Source organism: Myxocyprinus asiaticus, chromosome 42 (assembly GCF_019703515.2).
Source record: "Myxocyprinus asiaticus isolate MX2 ecotype Aquarium Trade chromosome 42, UBuf_Myxa_2, whole genome shotgun sequence".
Classification (NCBI taxonomy): domain Eukaryota; kingdom Metazoa; phylum Chordata; class Actinopteri; order Cypriniformes; family Catostomidae; genus Myxocyprinus; species Myxocyprinus asiaticus.
The window spans coordinates 36,215,606-36,236,201 of NC_059385.1; the positions used below are offsets into that span (position 1 = coordinate 36,215,606).

The window sequence follows — 20,596 nt, forward strand, 5'->3', positions numbered from 1 at the left end:
ATTACTGGGAGAACTGCCACTTTAAGAACAGAGATCATCAGGTTGTGCTCAACAGACAGTGTATTAAAGTCAGTTTGTTTTCTGAACACCAGTGACATGATCATACTTGTATCAGAACAACTGTGTTAGTGATCCTATCTTCTGATCAATGAGTGAAGCATCATTGCAGTGTGCTGGTCTTCATGTCCATTAAAGCAGTGTTAACAGAGGATCTGTGTATGTTAGTAGAAATCATGATGAATAGCACTAGTGTATGTGAACAGAGCAAGACTGTCTGTGTCCAACACAACCAGCGCTAGGACAAAGACAGGAAGAAAGACAGAGAGACTTCTAAAGCAAACCAAATGCTGACAGTGGCACAAAAGATAAATCATAAACATTTAATCATGTTGATTTTGTACATCCTACAAACAAAACAACACACTCTATCAAACTTCATATGTGTACCAAGTAAAAGCAGCTTTCTGAAAATCCATGGGCATTTTGCACACAGATAAACAGCCTCAGCTGCTCAGTAACTTTCACATGACAATGAAAGCAGCAGTCCAATCATGATGTGTAAGAGTAACTGTGGATCTGCTGACGCATTGGTAAGCAGTATTTCTGACTTCATTTCTTCACCAGGTGGCACTGTTTGACTACTGCAGATGATGAAACAGACTCGATGCATATAAACACAACTGACTTCTGTCAGACTATAAATTACATGAACAACAAACCACCTTTACCTGATTGATTATATTAACAGATAGAAATTTAGACTGCATTCAGATTCACACACTATCTGCACTACACTGAAAAAAGTGGTAACCCGCAACAGTCTGTCATTCAGTCAATCTGGTTCTGGAAGTAAAAATCCCATGCAGTTTTTCACTTGAATGAATAAACCTTTAAAGACAGACTGACCGTGAGCTCTGAGGTTGTTAATCGATGGTTTATGCTTCTGTTGAAGACAGCAGTCTGTGTTATTTCATCATCTTTAATAGCTGAATTTCTGGTTACATAATCGTAAAGAGAATAATCCACCAATCGGAGAAATGTGGCAAACAAAGTGTGGTAAAAGAGCTCTGCAGCGACCGCCCACTACCAATATTTTTGCATTAAAATACATATATTTCTATACTTAAAATCAACAACTTTAAATCAATAGTTTTATATTTTCTATCACTTTTAATTTGATTAGCTCTTTGGCAATGCTTTATGTGATTGTAGTTCATTCCCTCATTAAAGACATTAGGAACAGTCTTTATATTTGGACTTTTTGTCCGATTATCAGACACGTATTTGCTTCCAATCAAAGTCTGTAATGTTGTGATTCACCTCAGAGCTGACTGGTTTGTTTCATTGCTAACAACTCTTTAATGAAGTATTTGATGAAATCCCTATGGAAGAAATGAATGGGCGGGCACTGCTGCACTCCATTAGTGTTCATTTCAGCTCATATGCTGCTGGCATTCAATAGTTTTATGTTAATATCACTATCATTTACACATAAAAAACATTTCAGTCGACCACTTGTTTCAACTTTCAAGCTGTGTAAAAATGGTGAAGAATGCGGGACTTTAGCTGCCACTGAAGTTTATACATTTTTAGGTATGAGATTAGCTTGATTCTAACCCAAACAGTGATAAAGGGGTCTGTGGTGTCAAGGTACAATTTAATGATGTGCTGGAATGTCCCAATACTGCTGTACTCTCTCACTACACACTTAAAAGTATGAGTCCGCCCTCCAGCAGTGGGACATTAAGTGTGTAGAAGAGCTGCAGGGTTACGGTCGGTTGTGAATGTGTGTAAATGACATCAATGCAGGAAGAGGAAAATGACTCATGTAGACACTGAAACAGATTTCATTATAACCGTTGCTTCAGTTTAAGTGAAACACACTAGACATACAGAAACTCTCTCATCTTTAAAACATGCAAACAAACATACTGCACAAGATGATGTGTGTGATATGCATAATGGGAAAGACAGAAGGAAACAAATGAAATAATAATTATGGTCACTGTTTAGAAACCTTCATCTATTGTGTGTGCTTGTCCGTTATTTGTTTAAGAGTGAAACAGATTATGTCATGGTTTAATAGTCTACACATCAACACACAATAGAGGTAGACTGGTATATATTGATTTTGCCGATAAATCGGTGCCAATAGTTGCATTTTGGAACTATCGTTATTTGCAAACATCTATGCCGATAGTTGCAATATTATTATTATTTTTTTTTTTTTCATGTCTCCAACTGCATATCTTGTGAATATTATAATATTAAACCTTCTTCCTCATTAAACTTCTTCTGGTGAAATATTTGGCTATAAAAAGCTTAACTTTGTAAATGCTTTAATATAGAGCACTGTAACAAAGCCAAGTTTCCAACATTTCATAATAAGAGTCCCTTGTGTGTTTTGGGCTTGTTAATAGTCAAAAGTCCTACAATATGCACCAAATCTTTATTTTTTCTGCTTATAATTGGGGTTTTGGTTGCACAATAAACTGCATCTGGGATTTTATTCATTTTGGACTCTTGTAGCATCTACAGTATGACCATGCCCGTCATATTAAATAAAGACAAAGAAATTTGTATACATTCTATAAATTAATTTTTAAAACTATCAGCTGATTAATCGGTCATCTGCCTTAGTTATCGTATTGGCAAAATCCACTATCAGTCCACCTCTAATACACAAGTACAAACATGTTCATTTAGAGATAGGGAGAGGGTTCAAATATGCAGGTCAAAAGCATAATGATATTTTTATTCTGCCTTTTTGTCATCTTTTAGCCCATAAACCCTCTGAAATAAAAAGATTAATAACTAAAAAGTAAACAATGAGTGTTCAGAATCAATGATAAATTATAATTTATTCTAATTAATTATTAATGGGATCTATGGAATAATTTTATCTGTTTACTTTGATTTCTTGTTTGTGTGTACACTGATTACATACATATTTTAAAATACCAGCTTTTAGTTCATACCAATATACTGTAGATAGATCACAACAGTGCCCACAACTTCTTGAGCTGTCTTGGTTCTGGAAGTATTTTTCCCATTCATTTCTTCCATAGGGGTTTCATAAAATCCTTCATCAAAGAGCTGTGCGCCATGAAACAAACCAACCAGCTCTGAGGTGAATCACAACATTACAAATTTTGATTTAAAGCAACAAAGTATTTGAAAATTAGACAAAATACAAAAGTACAAGACTGTGTACTGTGAACTATAATCACACAAAGCATTGCAAATGATGCAATCAAACTAAAAACGAAGGTTTATTATCCACAGTTTTCATGACCAACCACTGGACGGTGTCTTGATGACTCTGATTGCCGCTGGACTGTTTTCTGGTTCCGGTCTCCATAAGAAGCAATTAAAAACTACTAAAACAAGCGATCGAGAACAACAACCATTTTAAGTGTTAGTTGGAGTAAAAATGAGTTTAGGCTCAATTTGCAATTGTTGCCTGGTCCATCTTTAAGATTTATAAGTTATTGTTAGTAATCAATTCCCAGATGGAAAAATTTAATTTTACTTTCAGAACCCAAATGTTGTGCTCAATAGTGTATACAGTGAATGTTTTATCATCATTATGTTATGAAGGTCTTTATATGCACGTCACATGGAAGAGCAGGACAGTGATTTGAACTCAGTGTCTCCTGCAGAGGATACAGTCTCACTATACTATCACATTTCATTACATCATTACTTGTAAATAAAAGCAGAGAAGAGCATAATACCAGTTTCTGATGAGCTTGTGTCTTCAGTCTTTCCAAAGAGAAACTGGTACTTGGCTTTGGCGACACTCTGAGCATGTGCAGACGAGCTGTTGATCCAATCAAACGCCTCTCCCTACAAGAACAAACCAACATTCAACTTACATACATTAATATTAACATCATATAAACATGGCTGATTAACACAAGTGTACCAGTTCTAAAGTGTACAAACAGGCTTATCATAGGATCTTCTGTTTTCAGAAGTTTTCAATAAACATTGTAAAACAGAGCGCAAATCTACTATTTAGAGAATCAGGGCAAAAGAGCACCCTACACTCTCAAACTACTTACATATTTGTATAAACGTATCTGGAAAATTGTCAATATACTTTCAATATACTGTTTTAATCCGTAGTTCATTCCCTCATTAAAGAAGTTAAGTACACAGTCTTGTACTTTTGTCTTTTGTCTGATTTTCAAATCAAAGTCTGTAATGTTGTGATTCACCTCAGAGCTGACTGGTTTGTTTCATTGCTAACAACTCTTTAATGAAGTATTTGATGAAATCCCTATGGAAGAAATGAATGGGCGGGCACTGCTGCACTCCATTAGTGTTCATTTCAGCTCTCTTATTTGCTGCTGGCATTCAATAGTTTTATGTTAATATCATTTACATATAAAAATATCTCAGTCAACCACTTCTCACACGGCATAATAAATATTATGACTTTAACAGTTAATGTCTCTGTTGCCTGAATCCTACAGTTGCAATCAAAATGATTCAACCCCCCTGACCAGCAATATTGTGAATTAAAACACATCAACTAAAACCTCAGTAAACAGTCTAAGTAAGTTTTTAATACACATTTGAGTGATTTTGAGAACAAAGAGTTCAGTTTACCCAAATTTTAAAATAAAAAATAACTAATTCTGTCCACAAATGTCATGTCAAAAATATTCAGCCCCCAAAGTCAATCATTTGTGGAGCATCCTTTATTCTTAATAACAGCAAATATATGTTTCAGGTAAGTGTTCTCAGGCTTCGGACGCCTCTCTATTAGAATTTTTACACATTTTTCATGAGCACTGACATTCTCTGGTTTCTGTGCTGCCACTGCTTCCTTGAAATCCCAACAAAGGTTTGCAATGGGATTTTAATGATGGACTGAAAGGGCCTTTTAAGGACATTCCACGACCTATCCCTGAACCAGATTTTGGACAACTTGGATGTATCCTTGGTGTTATTGTCTTGTTGGAAAGTCCAGTGATCACCGAGCTTCAATTTACACACTGAAGGCATCACATTTATCATGCCAAAATGGCCTGATACCTGAAAGAATCCATGGTGTCAGTCAGGATAGCCGTTTCCTGCAGCCACAAAACACCCCCATAACAGGACTGATACACCTCCATGCTTGACTGTGGGGATGGTGTCGTTCTTGTCATCACCCTGTCATCTTACTCCAGACGTACCGCTCACCCATGGGTCTAAAACTCATTTTCAGTTTAGTGTCATACGTCTATAAAACCTTCTTCCAGGACTCCACAGGTCTTTCCTAATTACTTCTTGAATATTCAAGTCAACATTTCCCTTGGTGAAGTTTTGCTTTCTTCCACACCCCAAGAAGGTTGTTGTTGTACCATATTTAAAAAAATGTATGAATGGTGCTGCCAACTTTGTCTATTGGAAATTGAAGTGCCTTGGAAATGTACTTTTAGCCATGACCTTTCTTGTGTAATGAAATAATCTCCTCTATTAGCTTTTTGAGACAGTTTATTTTTAATTGCATTTTTTTGCATAGAATTTTTTTTTTTGCTTACAGCGCTAAACTTACATTTTAAAACTTAAATAAGTGCCATTGCAGACTGATGACTTAATTTTGTTTTAAAACAATTACTTGTGTAGCCTTACATATTTAAGAAACAGCTACATGCAATAGGGGTTGAATAATTATGACATGGCTGTATTTAAAAAAAAAAATCCTTTTAAATATTAGGTTATATATTCACACTATGACTTTGAATGTGTCACTCAACTGATATAAAAATTCTGGGTCATCAGAAAAGCTTACCTTTGTAAATTCTTACTGTCTTGGGGGGGGGGTTGTATAATTTCAATTGCAACTGTATATCATAAATAACAAGGTGGTGTGCTGTTACATGTGTTTTCAAGTTCACTTAAACACCAGTTTCTGCTTCTAGCTGCTTCAAACAGGCTATAGGCTAGTGAATATCATCCATTTAATCATCAGTTGAAGAAAGAAGAAATGACATCAGAACCAAATTTACACAGTCTCCCGTCAGATGACCTGACCTAGAAACATGTATTTGCTAATGTTTTTTTTATGTCTGCATGTGCCAGTATCATGACTGAAAGAAACCATCCAAATTCAACAGTGCTCGACACTGCATAAGAAATGCAAACACAAAGCAAATGACTTTCACAAGTAAACGCCGGTGGCCATGACTCGCTCTGTGCGGCTCAGGAATGTTTCCATTTCCAGAAACAGGCTCATTTTTTAAAATCAATGTCTTTTGTAGCTGACAAGTAATTGACCGCACTCTACCCACATGCTCCATTATTACTGGAAGTGAAGTGAAGCTGGAATGAACCGGTGTCCGCTTTCAATTTCACAAGAGAAGTCGCTCTGAGTAAAAAATCTGGCCTTAGTGTTGAGGTTTGCCTGCTTTCTCTTGTTTGTTAGGATCAGAGTTCAACAATCAATAGATTGTTCAAAGAGCAGTTCCCTGAATCAGACATCGTTATCAGACTTTATCAGTCCAAAGTGCAACACTAACCTCAGAGCCCATGAATGACAGCTTTATTGGGCCAACCGGTCAGAAAAGTACAATCTTTTGACTAGTGCAAGATCTCCAATGGAGCTGTTGAGTTGATCAGTGTAAAGGTCACTGTGCAACGTCCCTGTTCCCATGAGATATAGAAAGACCAAGCGAGATCCTTGATGTTTTTTAGGATTATAGAATTTGAGCTACTTTTGTTGACAAAAAAAGATTACGAAATAAATATTAATTCATTCATTATTAATTCTGTGATCCTAATGATTGTAATAGTGATGTTATATCAGCCGTTACTCTTTGATCTTTGATTAATGCATCATGGACTGTCTAATTAGACAGTATTTTTGGGGCAAAAACACATGTTGACTTCTTGCTCCTAATGCCCTCAGGTCCTTTTAAATCCACATCAAACATCCTTAAACCCGAGACCGAGAGTAGGCACATAAAAACACAAGATGTGCATTTCCTGCAGGAAATAGCAGTGATTGTACAGCAGCAGTAGGATAGTGTTAAAGTTTGAGGTATGTTTAGGATTTAGTCTTTGATTCTGTGTAAATTAGTGTCATTGTCACTGTCAGACATCGGCTGTGCATGAGGATCCACACATAATGGATGTTTACAATGTAAAAGGTCCTTTAAATGGTGAAAAAGATGCAAGAATAAGGCTGCATGATAATGACAAAAAAATGAATTGATTTTGATTTCCCTTGATATTGTAACTGAGATCAATTTCAATTAATACAATTTACTTTAAAATACTTATTTTGGGTGGATCAACTGCATGTCATCTTTCTTATATAGCCAACACATCTAAAACAACTTGTGAATGGTTTCCAAATTACTTTATAGCAGGTTCTTTTTTTTTCTTTTTCTTTTTTTACTACTATGCAACTTTGCATTGGCCTTCTTAGCAGCCTGAAATACAAAACTGTTATTCAGATTTTGAATAAATTATATACAGAAGCCAGCAACAGATTTGTCATTGATTACTAAATTGCTCAATCACTGCAAAAACACTAAATAAATAGAAAATTTGAACCATCGTGAGTAGACGTACATTGACTCTGTAATTGTAATCTTGATTATTTATTTGATTAATTGTGCAACCCTATGCGAGAAAGAAAAGAACAATCAGAATTCAGCATGCAAACATTTTGATGATGCCATTCCTGACTGCAACAACACGACTAAATGAACTACAAAACAAAGTTTGAGTGCAGTCTGTTTGTTAAGCCCAGCACACACTACATGACTCAAATTCGTCGTTTTTGATGGTTCGTCTCAGATCGCAGTGCTTGCCCATCTCTATTGGTTGTGAAGTGTGCGCAATCCCGCGACTCACTTCAACAATTCACAGACACTATGACAGATTTCAAACCTCTTTATGTAAGTGTGCGGTTCTGTCTGAATCAGCACTAAGATAATTATTTGTATTAATACAATTATTAAATAATTGTTATGTGTAATTCTATTTTCATTATTAGGCTCCAGCCTTGAGAATATTTTTTTAAAAATGTGTATGAAATTTCTATCATTATTAAAAATGCAATTTGTTGACATCATATAAATTAATAGAATGTGAAATACACCAGCTGAAATGTGATTAAAATGATTAAAAGCGAAATATAAAATAAAATGTACAATCTTGCATACTATATTGCGTGAAGTCATATATACGATAACTATATATCTATATGTGAAGATGCCGCCTTCTAGGTTTGCTTAATATCTTTTTCAGTTCTCAGTTGCATTACACTTATATGTCGCCAAAAGTCTGGTGTGTAAAAACAAACATTTACTACACTGTAAACTCTAATGCTCAAAATAATTAAATCATACAAATTAGTTCAAATAAATTAACCTTGATGAGTACTTAGAACTTTCTCTTTCTTTTGAGTTCACAAAACTGACACCTTTTAAGTATCCTGAATTGTTTAATGTTTTGAGTTTAATGAACTTGTCTCTGTAAATTTACAGCAACTTAAATTTAACTGAAACTGGAAAGGGGATTTTTATTTCCCAGCATGCTCTGCATGGCACTCGACAGGGAGAGTAAGGGTACGTTTACATGACAACAATGTAATAAAAACGGAAAAGTCCTTCCTTTGCATTTTTGAAAAGGTTCGCGTACAGACAACAACGTTGTCAAAACGATCCCCGTTCACACGGATCCGCGAAAACGACTAAAAACGCTGTATTATGCATGCCAGGCCAGTAGTTGGCGATGTCACTTTGTAAAGAAACACTACGTGCCTACGCACATATGCATTCTTCCACAGAGCGGTGAATACAAACAATGAAGATGGCGAAAGCATCGAGCAATTTTGTCTGGACAGACGATGAGGTTGCTTTATTACTACAATTACTTTGCTGGAGAAGCGTCAATAAACTCAAAATCTTGAGCAGCACAAACTGAAGAGTTTGTATATATAGACTGAACTCTCAAGATTATTCAATAAACTCTGCTCATTTTTACCATCACTTCATCTCCTGCCTTCTTCTTTATTCCCCCTGCTGACTCTTGGGCTGGTAGGAGAGTAAGTTAACATAACTTAATATAGCTGTTGATGTTGACTGGTTTTGGATATCAGACAGAACTCTGATATATGGAAATCTTCTGATGGAGAGAGAGGTCTTGTGTACACTGGATCTAACATTATTTTCATATTCTAAGCATATAACTGAATACTGTACATGGCATCACATCTCTGTCTATAGGCTATATACATAAGCGGTGGGCGAATGAATTGCAGGGTAAAGGTACATCAAATAAAATTAAGTAAATAAATACAAATACATTTTTCCCATCTGAATCCATACATTAATTTCAAGATTTTCAAATTGCAGGTTCTGCCTACTGTACAATGTTCACACTCCATACAAAACACTCCAAATGAATAAATTATTGATTATTGTTATTTGCACAGACACCAGTATTCATATTGATAATTATACATCTCAAATTGATGCCTATCAATCCATCATTCTTTATATAACACGTAATACGCATGCGCATGACGTCATCATTTTCACACATTCGCGTTTTTGTATGTTTACACGGAGACGATAACGGCATCGTTTTCAAAAACTTTCACTTTGAAACCCGTTTTCAAAAGTTTGTGTTTTCAGGCCCCAAAACGCTGTTGTCATGTAAACAAACAGCCAAAACGCATAAAAAGTTTTCAGTTTTTAGTTGAAAACGTTGTCGTGTAAACGGCCCCTAAATGTTCAAATTAAGTGTTATATAGTGTGTCTTTGTGCAGGATGAATTTAAAGGGAGATACTTGTTAGTGTTTAATGTTTTGTTTTGTTGTGTGGTTTAGAAGAGTTTCTGTCATGTCAGAGTTTTTGGGGGGTTACCATTATAGTGAATGATGGAACTTCAGATTAGCTTGAGGGCAGGTACCATATTAGATCGTTCTACAGTATATTGATACTTGTTGAGGAATGGCTATGCTAATCAAAGCATGGTTTATCCAATTAGCATGCATTCAGCATGCTAACATTCACTGAACTAGCTTGTTTTAGCTAGCGCTAGCTAGGTTTCTTCTACTTGACATAATCAAGTTGAGCCTACATGGTGATTTTAAGTTCAGCCAAAGAGTTACATTTAAAGTTAAGTACCATTAAAATGCTTGAGTTAGGGGTCCTGGGTAGCTCAGTGGTAAAATACGCTGGCTACCACCCCTGGAGTTCGCTAGTTCGCTAGCTCGAATCCCAGGGCGTGCTGAGTGACTCCAGCCAGGCTTCCTAAGCAACCAAATTGGCCCAGTTGCTAGGGAGGGTAGAGTCACATGGGATAACCTCCTCATGGTCGCTATAATATGGTTCGTTCTCGGTGGGGTGCATGGTGAGTTGAGCGTGGATGCCGCAGTGGATGGCGTGAAGCCTCAACACGCGCTATGTCTCCGTGGCAACGCGCTCAAAAAGCCACGTGATAAGATGCGCGGGTTGGCGGTCTCAGACGTGGAGGCAACTGGGATTCGTCCTCTGCCACTCGGATTGAGGCGAATCACTACGTGACCACGAGGACTTAAAAAACAAAAAAAAGCACATTGGGAATTGGGCATTCCAAATTAGGGAGAAAAGGGGGAAAAATACAAATAAAAAAAAATGCTTGAGTTAGCTTACTCAATCTTTCAAGTTAAGAAAAAAATCAACAAGCATGAGTAGTACAAAATCAAAATCTTCAAAACTTAAGATTTTTAACTGAATACCTAAAATGTTTTGAGTTCTGCTGACTTATTCGGGTTTACAGTGTAGACAATGGACAATTCTTTCGCCCGTAGAGGGTTGAAAATGCGCTTCAAAAAATAAGGCCAAGATGACAGCGGAATGCTCACTAATACTCACAAAAAAAGCACTATCTGATTGGGCAGTGTTCACCTGCCATCCTACGTTAATGCAGAGAGTAAAAATGTTGAAATTTAAATTGTATGCATTTTTGAGCAAGATGAGGAAAGGGGGAGATAAAATAGTGTTTAATGTTGTTATTTTGACATTCAGAATCGATTCTGTTACACTAGGTTACCACTGTAGTGAAGAGAGCAGCTTTTGCTTAGGTTGAGGACGGGTACACAAACAACTTGCTGTATGTTGCGTTACTAAAGGAGCAATTACTACTTAACATTTAGCAAGCTAATATATGCTATTCTTAGCTTTAAATTGGCTTACTAGCATATCCTTATAACATAAATCAATAATGTGACACAAAAATAGTATGTAAAACTGAAGCAATTAATCATATTGGGGCACATATAAAGTCACTTTTAGTCTGCTTAACTGGGTCATTTAAAATGAACTTTACTCCATTATGTTGGAATTACGTTAACAAATTTTGTTTTCTGACAAAGAATATATAAGCTAAATCAAGAGGAAAAAAATATGTTCATGTAACTTAATGGATTCATGCGGAACCAATGTACATGGTTAAATCATGTTAATTCAAAGCATTTTTTTCCAGTGTACATTTCACCAGGAAACTGCCGCGATACGTTCAACGAGCCATGTAAAAATGATTTTGCAAAAATATATGTATAGTAACGTGATTCTATGAGACCAGGATGCATCAGGAAGATTCTGTCACACCACCTCTATAAAACATGGAAACATGAGCATATTTGAGTACGAAGACAGCAAAATAAAATGAAAACAAAAGCATTTCAAACAACAAAATATTGAGGTTACAATTTCTATCTGCCCAGCTTCATTTCTGGCCTTTGGTAAAGACAGGAAATAGTACAGATACTGTACACTCTTCAGCTGAGCAACCAGGGCAGTTTTACAACAAAATATGCTCTGATTACTTTAAGACAGGACATTCTGAAAATGGATCTGTACAGACCGGGAACAACCACACAAATGAACCCATCCTGATCCCTCACAGCAGAGAGCAGTCTGAGGTTTTGCCCTCAGGGTCAAACATGCTATTTAAGACACGCAGACAGCATGTCAGTCTCCTAACACAATAATTATTCTCACAGAACGTGTTATTTCTGACCATGTTTACGAGCTACAGCAGATAACAGCTCATGTTTTACACTTCATTTAAAATGTTACAACATCCTACAGGAATTTAAAATCATTAAAAGGGTTAGTTCACTCAAAAATGAAAATTCTTCATCATTTACTCACCCTCATGCCATCCCAGATGTGTATGACTTTCTTTCTTCAGCAGAACACAATTGAAGATTTTTAGAAGAATATTTCAGCTCTGTAGGTCCATACAATGCACGTGAATGGTGACCAGAACTCTGAAGGTCCAAATATCATATAAAGGCATCATAAAAGTAATCCACACGACTCCAGAGGTTTAATCCATATCTTCAGAAGAGATCCAATCGGTTTTGGGTGAGAACAGACCATTGTAGTTGCTAAGCAAGATCATGATTTCAAGCTAGATTACACTTCCTAGTGCTTGATGTATGTGATATTTGGACCTTCGGAGCTCTGGACAAATTAAACCGGCACATTTCCCTACAAATACTCAAACCAGCCCGTCTGGCACCAACAATCACCCATGCGATTATCTAATCAGCCAATCGTGTGGCAGCAGTGCAGTGCATAAAATCATGCAGATACGGGTCAGGAGTTTCAGTTAATGTTCACATCAACCATCAGAATGGGGAAAAAAATGAATCTCAGTAATTTGGAGCATGGCATGATTGTTTGCGGCAGATGGGCTGGTTTGAGTATTTCTGTAACTGCTGATCTCCTGGGATTTTCACAAACAACAGTCTCTAGAATTTACTCAGAATGGTGCCAAAAACAAAAAAACATCCAGTGAGCAGCAGTTATGTGGACGAAAACACCTTGTTGATGAGAGAGGTCAACATAAAATGGCCAGACAGGTTCAAACTGACAAAGTCTATGGTAACTCAGATAACCACTCTGTACAATTGTGGTGAAAAGAATATCATCTCTGAATGCTATTCTGAGATGTAGGTTGGCGCTGTTTTGGCAACATGAGGGGGACCTACACAATATTAAGCAGGTGGTTTAAATGTTGTGGCTGATCGGTGTGTGTGTATATATATATATATATATATATATATATATATATATATATATATATATATATACACAGTTGTGCTCAAAAGTTTGCATACCCTGGCAGAAATTGTGACATTTTGGCATTGATTTTGAAAATATGACTGATCATGCAAAAAAAACTGTCTTTTATTTAAGGATAGTGATCATATGAAGCCATTTATTATCACATAGTTGTTTGGCTCCTTTTTTAATCATAATCACCCAAATGGCCCTGATCAAAAGTTTACATACCCTTGAATGTTTGGCCTTGTTACAGACACACAAGATTACACACACAGGTTTAAATGGCAATTAAAGGTTAATTTCCCACACCTGTGGCTTTTTAAATTGCAATTAGTGTCTGTGTATAAATAGTCAATGAGTTTGTTAGCTCTCACGTGGATGCACTGAGCAGGCTAGATACTGAGCCATGGGGAGCAGAAAAAAAAACTATCAAAAGACCTGCATAACAAGGTAATGGAACTTTATAAAGATGGAAAAGGATATAAAAAGATATACAAAGCCTTGAAAATGCCAGTCAGTACAGTTCAATCACTTATTAAGAAGTGGAAAATTCGGGGATCTCTTACCAAGCCAAGGTCAGGTAGACCAAGAAAGATTTCAGCCACAACTGCCAGAAGAATTGTTCGGGATCACAATACGACAATACTTGAACAAAAATTAGCTGCATGGTCGAGTTGCCAGAAAGAAGCCTTTACTGTGCCAATGCCACAAAAAAGCCCGGTTACAATATGCCTGACAACACCTTGACAAGCCTCACAGCTTCTGGCACACTGTAATTTGTAATATGGTCACAACCATAAGGACTATGTTTGGAGAGGGGTCAACAAGGCCTATAGTGAAAAGAATACCATCCCCGCTGTGAAGCATGGTGGTGGCTCACTGATGTTTTGGGGGTGTGTGAGCTCTAAAGGCATGGGGAATCTTGTGACAATTGATGGCAAGATGAATGCAGCATGTTATCAGAAAATACTGACAGACAATTTGCATTCTTCTGCACGAAAGCTGCGCATGGGACGCTCTTGGACTTTCCAGCACGACAATGACCCTAAGCACAAGGCCAAGTTGACCCTCCAGTGGTTACAGCAGAAAAAGGTGAAGGTTCTGGAGTGGCCATCACAGTCTCCTGACCTTAAGATCATTGAGCCAGTCTGGGGAGATCTCAAACGTGCAGTTCATGCAAGATGACCAATGATTTTGCATGACCTGGAGGCATTTTGCCAAGACGAATGGGCAGCTATACCACCTGCAAGAATTTGGGGCCTGAACATTTACCAGCCAATAGAGAATCACAGACATTTTTAGTCGCATATTGCAAAATTTGGCTTTATATGTGAATGATTTACATGCATTGTAGAAGGTTATGGTCAGACAGCATTCATTTTGTACAAACAACGTAAAACATTGTACTGAATTAAACCAAACAACACTGAAATAAGATGTATTGAATTTACATGATTGTCATGTTCATTGGTTCCACATGAACCAATAAAGTTACATCAACATAATTTTTTCTCCTTGGTTTAGTTTATCAATTCTTTGTCATAAAACTTCATTTGTTCATATAATTTCAATGTAACAGGTTAGAGTTATGAAATTACCAAATTAAGTAGTCTCAAATAAATTTCTGTATTTCTTAAAAATTTAATTATTTCTTTCATTTTACAAAACATTTTAGTCACATTACTGATTTATACAATAACGTTATTAGCTAGTTAGCTAACTTTTAGCTAGCAATTGTATAAAATAGCATGCTAAATGTTAAGAAATAATTACTCTGTTACCAGGGTAAGAGAATCAGTTCTAAATCTCAAAATAAAAACATTAAACACTATCAAGTGTTGAGTTTCTTTTCTCATCTTGCTCAGAAATACATAACATAACACTTAATTTCAACATTTTTACTCCCCATTAAGTCCCATGCAAAGCATGCTGGGAACTACAAATCTCCTGCCCAGTTTCAGTTATGTTAACAAAAATTATCCATGTAGTCCCAAAACAAATGGATTGAGTAAAATTTAAAAAATAAAGTAGACTGAATACAATGAAAAATTGTATTGTGACAAAATGTTAAAAAATAACGATGTGCTGTTGTTGAACATACTTGATTGGTTCATGTTCACCCAACATAATTGGATCTAGAAGAATGCACATTTTAAAGAATTACATTAATCGAAAGCAAAGAAAACAAGTTTAGAGGAGAAATTCAATTTGTTGCATAGATCAAAAATAATATGATTTAGTAAATCAGACAATCTGCGTTTTCCCATTTTGACAGTGAACAATCTATTTTTACTATAATCACCTGCACTCCTCCCTTTGAAACTGCCTTGTGAACATGAGAACATAAGAATATGATTCCAGCCACATACTTCAGCATGACTAGAACATGTTGAAGTATGTGAAGATGCAGACTTTATATGAATGAATGTATGACATTAAAGACTCAATGTGATTCTTTTGCCTGGCTGTAAGATTGCACAGTTAAAATCATGCCACATTTCAAAAGAAAAAGCACAAAGCTGCAGTGATCAGTCAATGAATGTTGTCAGAGTCCAATACAAATCTTGAGTTAAAATACTCATACAATACCGATGTGGAAACATTTGCGGAGAGAATCGACACAGTGCCAAAGATTGAGTCCCATACAGCCACAGCTCTGATACACATGTCTGCCAACTTATATAACTGCAGGAACATCAAACGTCCACACATGACTAAATACTGCACAAAATAGCTGAGTCTGATTTAAAACACAATTCTTACAGCTGTTCTAACAAACACATAACTGATTAGCTGCAGCTTTGTGGTTAAAGATGAAGTATGTAATTTCTGCAACTCCAGCACCAAATGGAATTGCAACAAATAATGTATGTTTTTCAACTATTTTGCCTCATCACACCTGTGCCAAAGGAATCGGGTCCTGTGACAACGGCAGATTGAATGGCAGCTAGATATGTGGCTCAGGCTGAAACTATAACGTCACTGCACTGCAGTTCACTGCAGTTCACGCCTGACTGAGGAGAGGAAGAATTACACCACTCACAGTCCAGATGCACTCTAAACTTTCCACACAGCTTCAGGTGATGTAGATCGCAAAGTATGAGGGAATTATAATGCAAAAATACAAAATAAGTAAATACAGAAGCACTCTCGTTGTGGAATAAGTGGAGCTGGAATTGCTGCTCTGCTGAAGAAAACCCCGGCGTTGCATCTTTAATGCAATTATATTTAATGCGTTAAAGCTTTATTAAAGTTCAAATAATACAGAAGCAGATCATGTAAATAACTACAAACTCCGAAACTGGCATTTCTCTGTGCAGTCAGCGCCTCTTCTATGAGTTGTGTGAATGTCAAGATCTCAGAGGGAGAGATCGAAACTTCATCCAGCTGATGAACACTCTGTCGTGGGGACGCTCATCCCTCGAGCGCGTCTGCTTGCTGCAGCTACATTATAACGTGATGGCTCATGACTTATTGAATCATAATATATGTGTCATTGTGTGTTTATTATCGTGAAGAAAATTTGCAATATGCAGCTTTATTAATAAGAGAGAGAGAGTTTTTTTGTGAGTTAAAGATGGATTGAAGTGAACAAAAAGGTGAGAGAGGGTAGTCTTCGCCCCATTACACACTGAAACAACATAAGTTTTTGATTTGTTTTTGTTTTGACTTGTTTTCCAATATAAATATCTAAAACTCATTTAAGACATACATTTACTTTAGCAGCTATACTGCAGAAGAAAACATTGTTATCTGAGAATGTTGAATATAATATTAAAAATACAAATATTTTAAAATATCTAAAAATCCTTTAAAAAAAGATGCATTCACCTGAGAAGTAGCATATAAGATATTCAGACTTTTAGAGAATAGATCTTGAATATAAGTATATCTGATCTTTACTGCACTCGCAGAAGTATAACCAAATGAAAAATACACTTATATACAAAATACACTTATATTTAAGATACAAACTCTTAAAGCAAGTCTAAATATCTTATATGTTACTTCTCAAGTAAATGTAACTTGTTTTAAGGATTTTTAGACAATTTAAAATGGAAAACAATTTTCAAAAATGACAAAAACACTTGATAACTATACGATTTTTTGCAGTGAATTTCTTTACTGAATTAATTCAGTGAATGTCATTTAGAGGTATTTTTAAAAGATGATTTTGTCCTCTTTATTGTTAGTAAGCATGTTTAATACAACCATTTAAGTGGGGGCACAAGCTGAATAATCAGTTAAGAGCTAATGATTAATCGTTGCAATAATCACTGAATAGTTGAATAGTCATTCTAATAATTGTTAGATTAGTCGATTATTAAAATAATCATTAGTTGCGGCCCTATATGCGGCTAGCGAATTTCCAAAATATAAGAAGGCAGGTGAAGTATTTCAAATCAAAGTCCCTTTTTTGGAACGCTCCCAAGCAGTCTGAGCAGCTAATTTTCTATGTTAACATGCAGCATAAAAATAAAACTCCTAACTATTTGGATGGGGAAAGACTGAAATCTCCTAAATGGTTGGTCAAGATTACCATAAAAAAAATAATTTTAAATAAGCAGTAAAATCTGATAACAACAGTATCATCAACTGTGCTTCTTTCGCTCTGATCGCGCTAAAAAGCGTAATGTTTCAGGCTGGTTCCGCTAATGTGCATGTGCGTTCTCAAGATGATTGACAGGCAATCTCTCTATCTAAAAACTGACTGGCTCTTTTACCTGTGAGGTGGGACTTCCTTTTCATTAACCACTGGCCGTTCCAATTTCTCCCATTCATTTAAATAGGCACTTTTCTGAAGTCCCAAAAAACTGCAGTTGTTAAGCCCCTTCTAAAAAAGAACAATCTCATTTTAAACAACTACAGACCAATTTCAAATCTTCCTTTCTTTCATAGGCAAGCTCCTTGAGAAATTTGTTTTCAATCAGCTGAATACATTCTTTAAACTCAAAAGGCTACTTGAACAATTTCCAATCTGGTTTCCGAAAGCATCATAGCACAGAGATGGCACTCATAAAGATCCTTAATGATATTCGATTAAACACTGGTTCAGGCAAAAATGTCAGTGCAGGTATTACTGGATCTTAGTGCTGCTTTTGACACTGTTGACCACAACATTCTAATAGACAGACTGGAAAACTGTGTAAGGCTCTCTGGGACAGTCCTCAGCTGGCTCAGGTCATATCTAGAAGGGAGGGGTTACTATGTGAACATAGGCAACTATGAATCTGAGTGGACATCCATGATGTGTGGAGTCTCAAAAGGCTCAATTCTTGCACCGCTCCTGTACAACCTGTATATGCTCCCACTAGGCCAAATTATGAAAAAGAACCAAACTGCATACCACAGCTATGCAGACAACACCCAGATCTATCTAGTCCTATTGCTGAGTGACTACTGCCCCACAGACTCTCTGTGCCAGTGCATTGATGAAAATAACAGTTGGCTGTACCAAAACTTACTTAAACAATGACAAGATAGAGGTCACTGTATTTAGCAACAAAGGTGAAATTCCCAAGATGAACACATACCTTGACTCCAAGGGTCTATAGACAAAAAAAACTAAGCAATAACCACATCAGCCTACTATCAACTAAAAAATATAGTGAGAATTAGATGTTTTTTATCCACTCAAGACTTAGAGAAACTTGTTCATGCATTTATCCCCAGTTGGGTGGACTACTGCAATGGACTCCTCACCGGCCTTCCCAAAAATACCATTAGACACCTGCAGCTCATTCAGAATACTGCTGCCAGGATTCTCACCCAAACCAAAAAATCTGAGCATATTACTCCAGTCCTCAGGTCTTTACATTGGCTTCCAGTTACATTTAGAATTTATTTTAAGGTACTATTACTCGTTTATAAATCACTCAATGGCCTAGGACCTAAATACACTGCAGATATACTTGTTGAATATAAACCTAATAGACCTCTTAGATCATTAGGATCAAAGCAGTTAGACATACAGAGGGTTCGCTCAAAACAAGGTGAGACAGCATTTAGCTATTATGCCACCCGCAGCTGGAACCAGCTTCCAGAAATAGTTATACACATTCAAGTCCAGACTGAAAACACATCTGTTTAGCTGTGCATTTATTCTTTTTTATTCATTTTTATAAATTTTTACTTTTTTTAATGTATTTTAGTTCTTTTTATTCGTATTTCTTGTTCTTAACTGGTTTTAAAATGTATTTTTTATATATCTTGTATTTTCTTTATCATTTTTATGTAAAACATGTTGAATTGCCATTGTGTATGAAATGTGCTATATAAATAAACTTGCCTTGCCTTAACAGAAGTGCTCCGTCTCTGCTAAATAGTCTCTGTTCATTTTTATGAGGGCTACCTGGTTGGTTAGTCTTAGGTTTAGGGATTGGGTTATTATAGTTTCTCCGACCAACCAAGTAGCACTTTAATGATAAATATTAATGAATAAGGTATTGCTTCCCTATGAATATAAACTACTCTTCCCCTGCCAGCCTACGTTTTGGAAATTCATGTGTAGGGAATCCAGGATTACCACTGTGATTCTACTGGTAACTAGCAGTAGCATAGCAACCATTGTAACCATTACCACATCCTAGGGCTGGGAGATGGACAAAAATATTATCACACATTTTTATTTTTTTAATTGATATTAATCACAATACACATTTCATACCATTAATGGGGTAGGAAAGGCTTTCCACATGTTTGATCAACCTCAAGAATGAATGTGAAAAAGAACTTGTTTGTTTACAAAAATTCCAGAGGGAAAGCTACAGTATCTTTAAAGAAGGGATGGGTAAAAATATTGATTTTCCGATGCATCGTGACCTTCAATTGAACAATCTCGATATCAATTCTTATATCCTAAGATCGATCTTTAACTCTATGTACAAGCCTATAATACAATGAGAGGAAATTACTCGCATTTGCAACCAAATGTCATGCTATGCGGCTAACATTTATTTGGTAACTGTCTGGTAAATGTAGAGATTTCTCTCAGCAGTGATTGAGTAGTATAGTGGTAAAGAAGTTCAGCAGCGAGATCCTTTCACTGCATGTTGAGATGTACATTTTTAGTTTTACTCGTTTTGTGTATTGTGTGTCCAAACACGAGATCCACGCGACACATTTGTCATTTAATAATGTCTCTTTTAATTCCCTCTTTTAATTCGTCAGCGCAGATTTCGAACAGCGCTGCCGAGTATTCACTTACCGAATCTCCGCTCTCTTCCTAACAAAACGGATGAACTACATCTCCTCACCCGCACAAACAAGGACTTTTCAACCTCTGCTGCCTTGTGCTTCACAGAAACCTGGCTGAGTGAAGCCATTCCGGACAGCGCGTTTCATCTGCCGGGCTTTCAGCTGTTCAGAGTGGATCGCATCGCGGAGTTAACGGGGAAGACGAGAGGCGGTGGAACATGCTTTTATATCAATGAAAGTTGGTGTACAGATGTAACAACGTTAAAGAGGATGTGCTGTCCTAATTTGGAAGCGCTCTTTATTAACTGTAAGCCTTTCTACTTACCACG

The 20,596-nt window shown here is 36.4% G+C and overlaps 1 protein-coding gene across 2 annotated transcripts in view; it reads right to left on the reverse strand.

The window, feature by feature from the left end:
• The window catches only part of LOC127432445 (PH and SEC7 domain-containing protein 3-like), a 180,608-nt gene that overhangs the window by 150,759 nt on the left and 9,253 nt on the right, over positions 1 to 20,596 (reverse strand). For both annotated transcript variants that reach the window (XM_051683530.1, XM_051683529.1), the window contains one exon: positions 3,738 to 3,849. In XM_051683530.1, the coding sequence (XP_051539490.1) occupies positions 3,738 to 3,849 (112 nt within the window). Of the gene's footprint in view, positions 1 to 3,737; positions 3,850 to 20,596 lie in introns of those variants that run through there.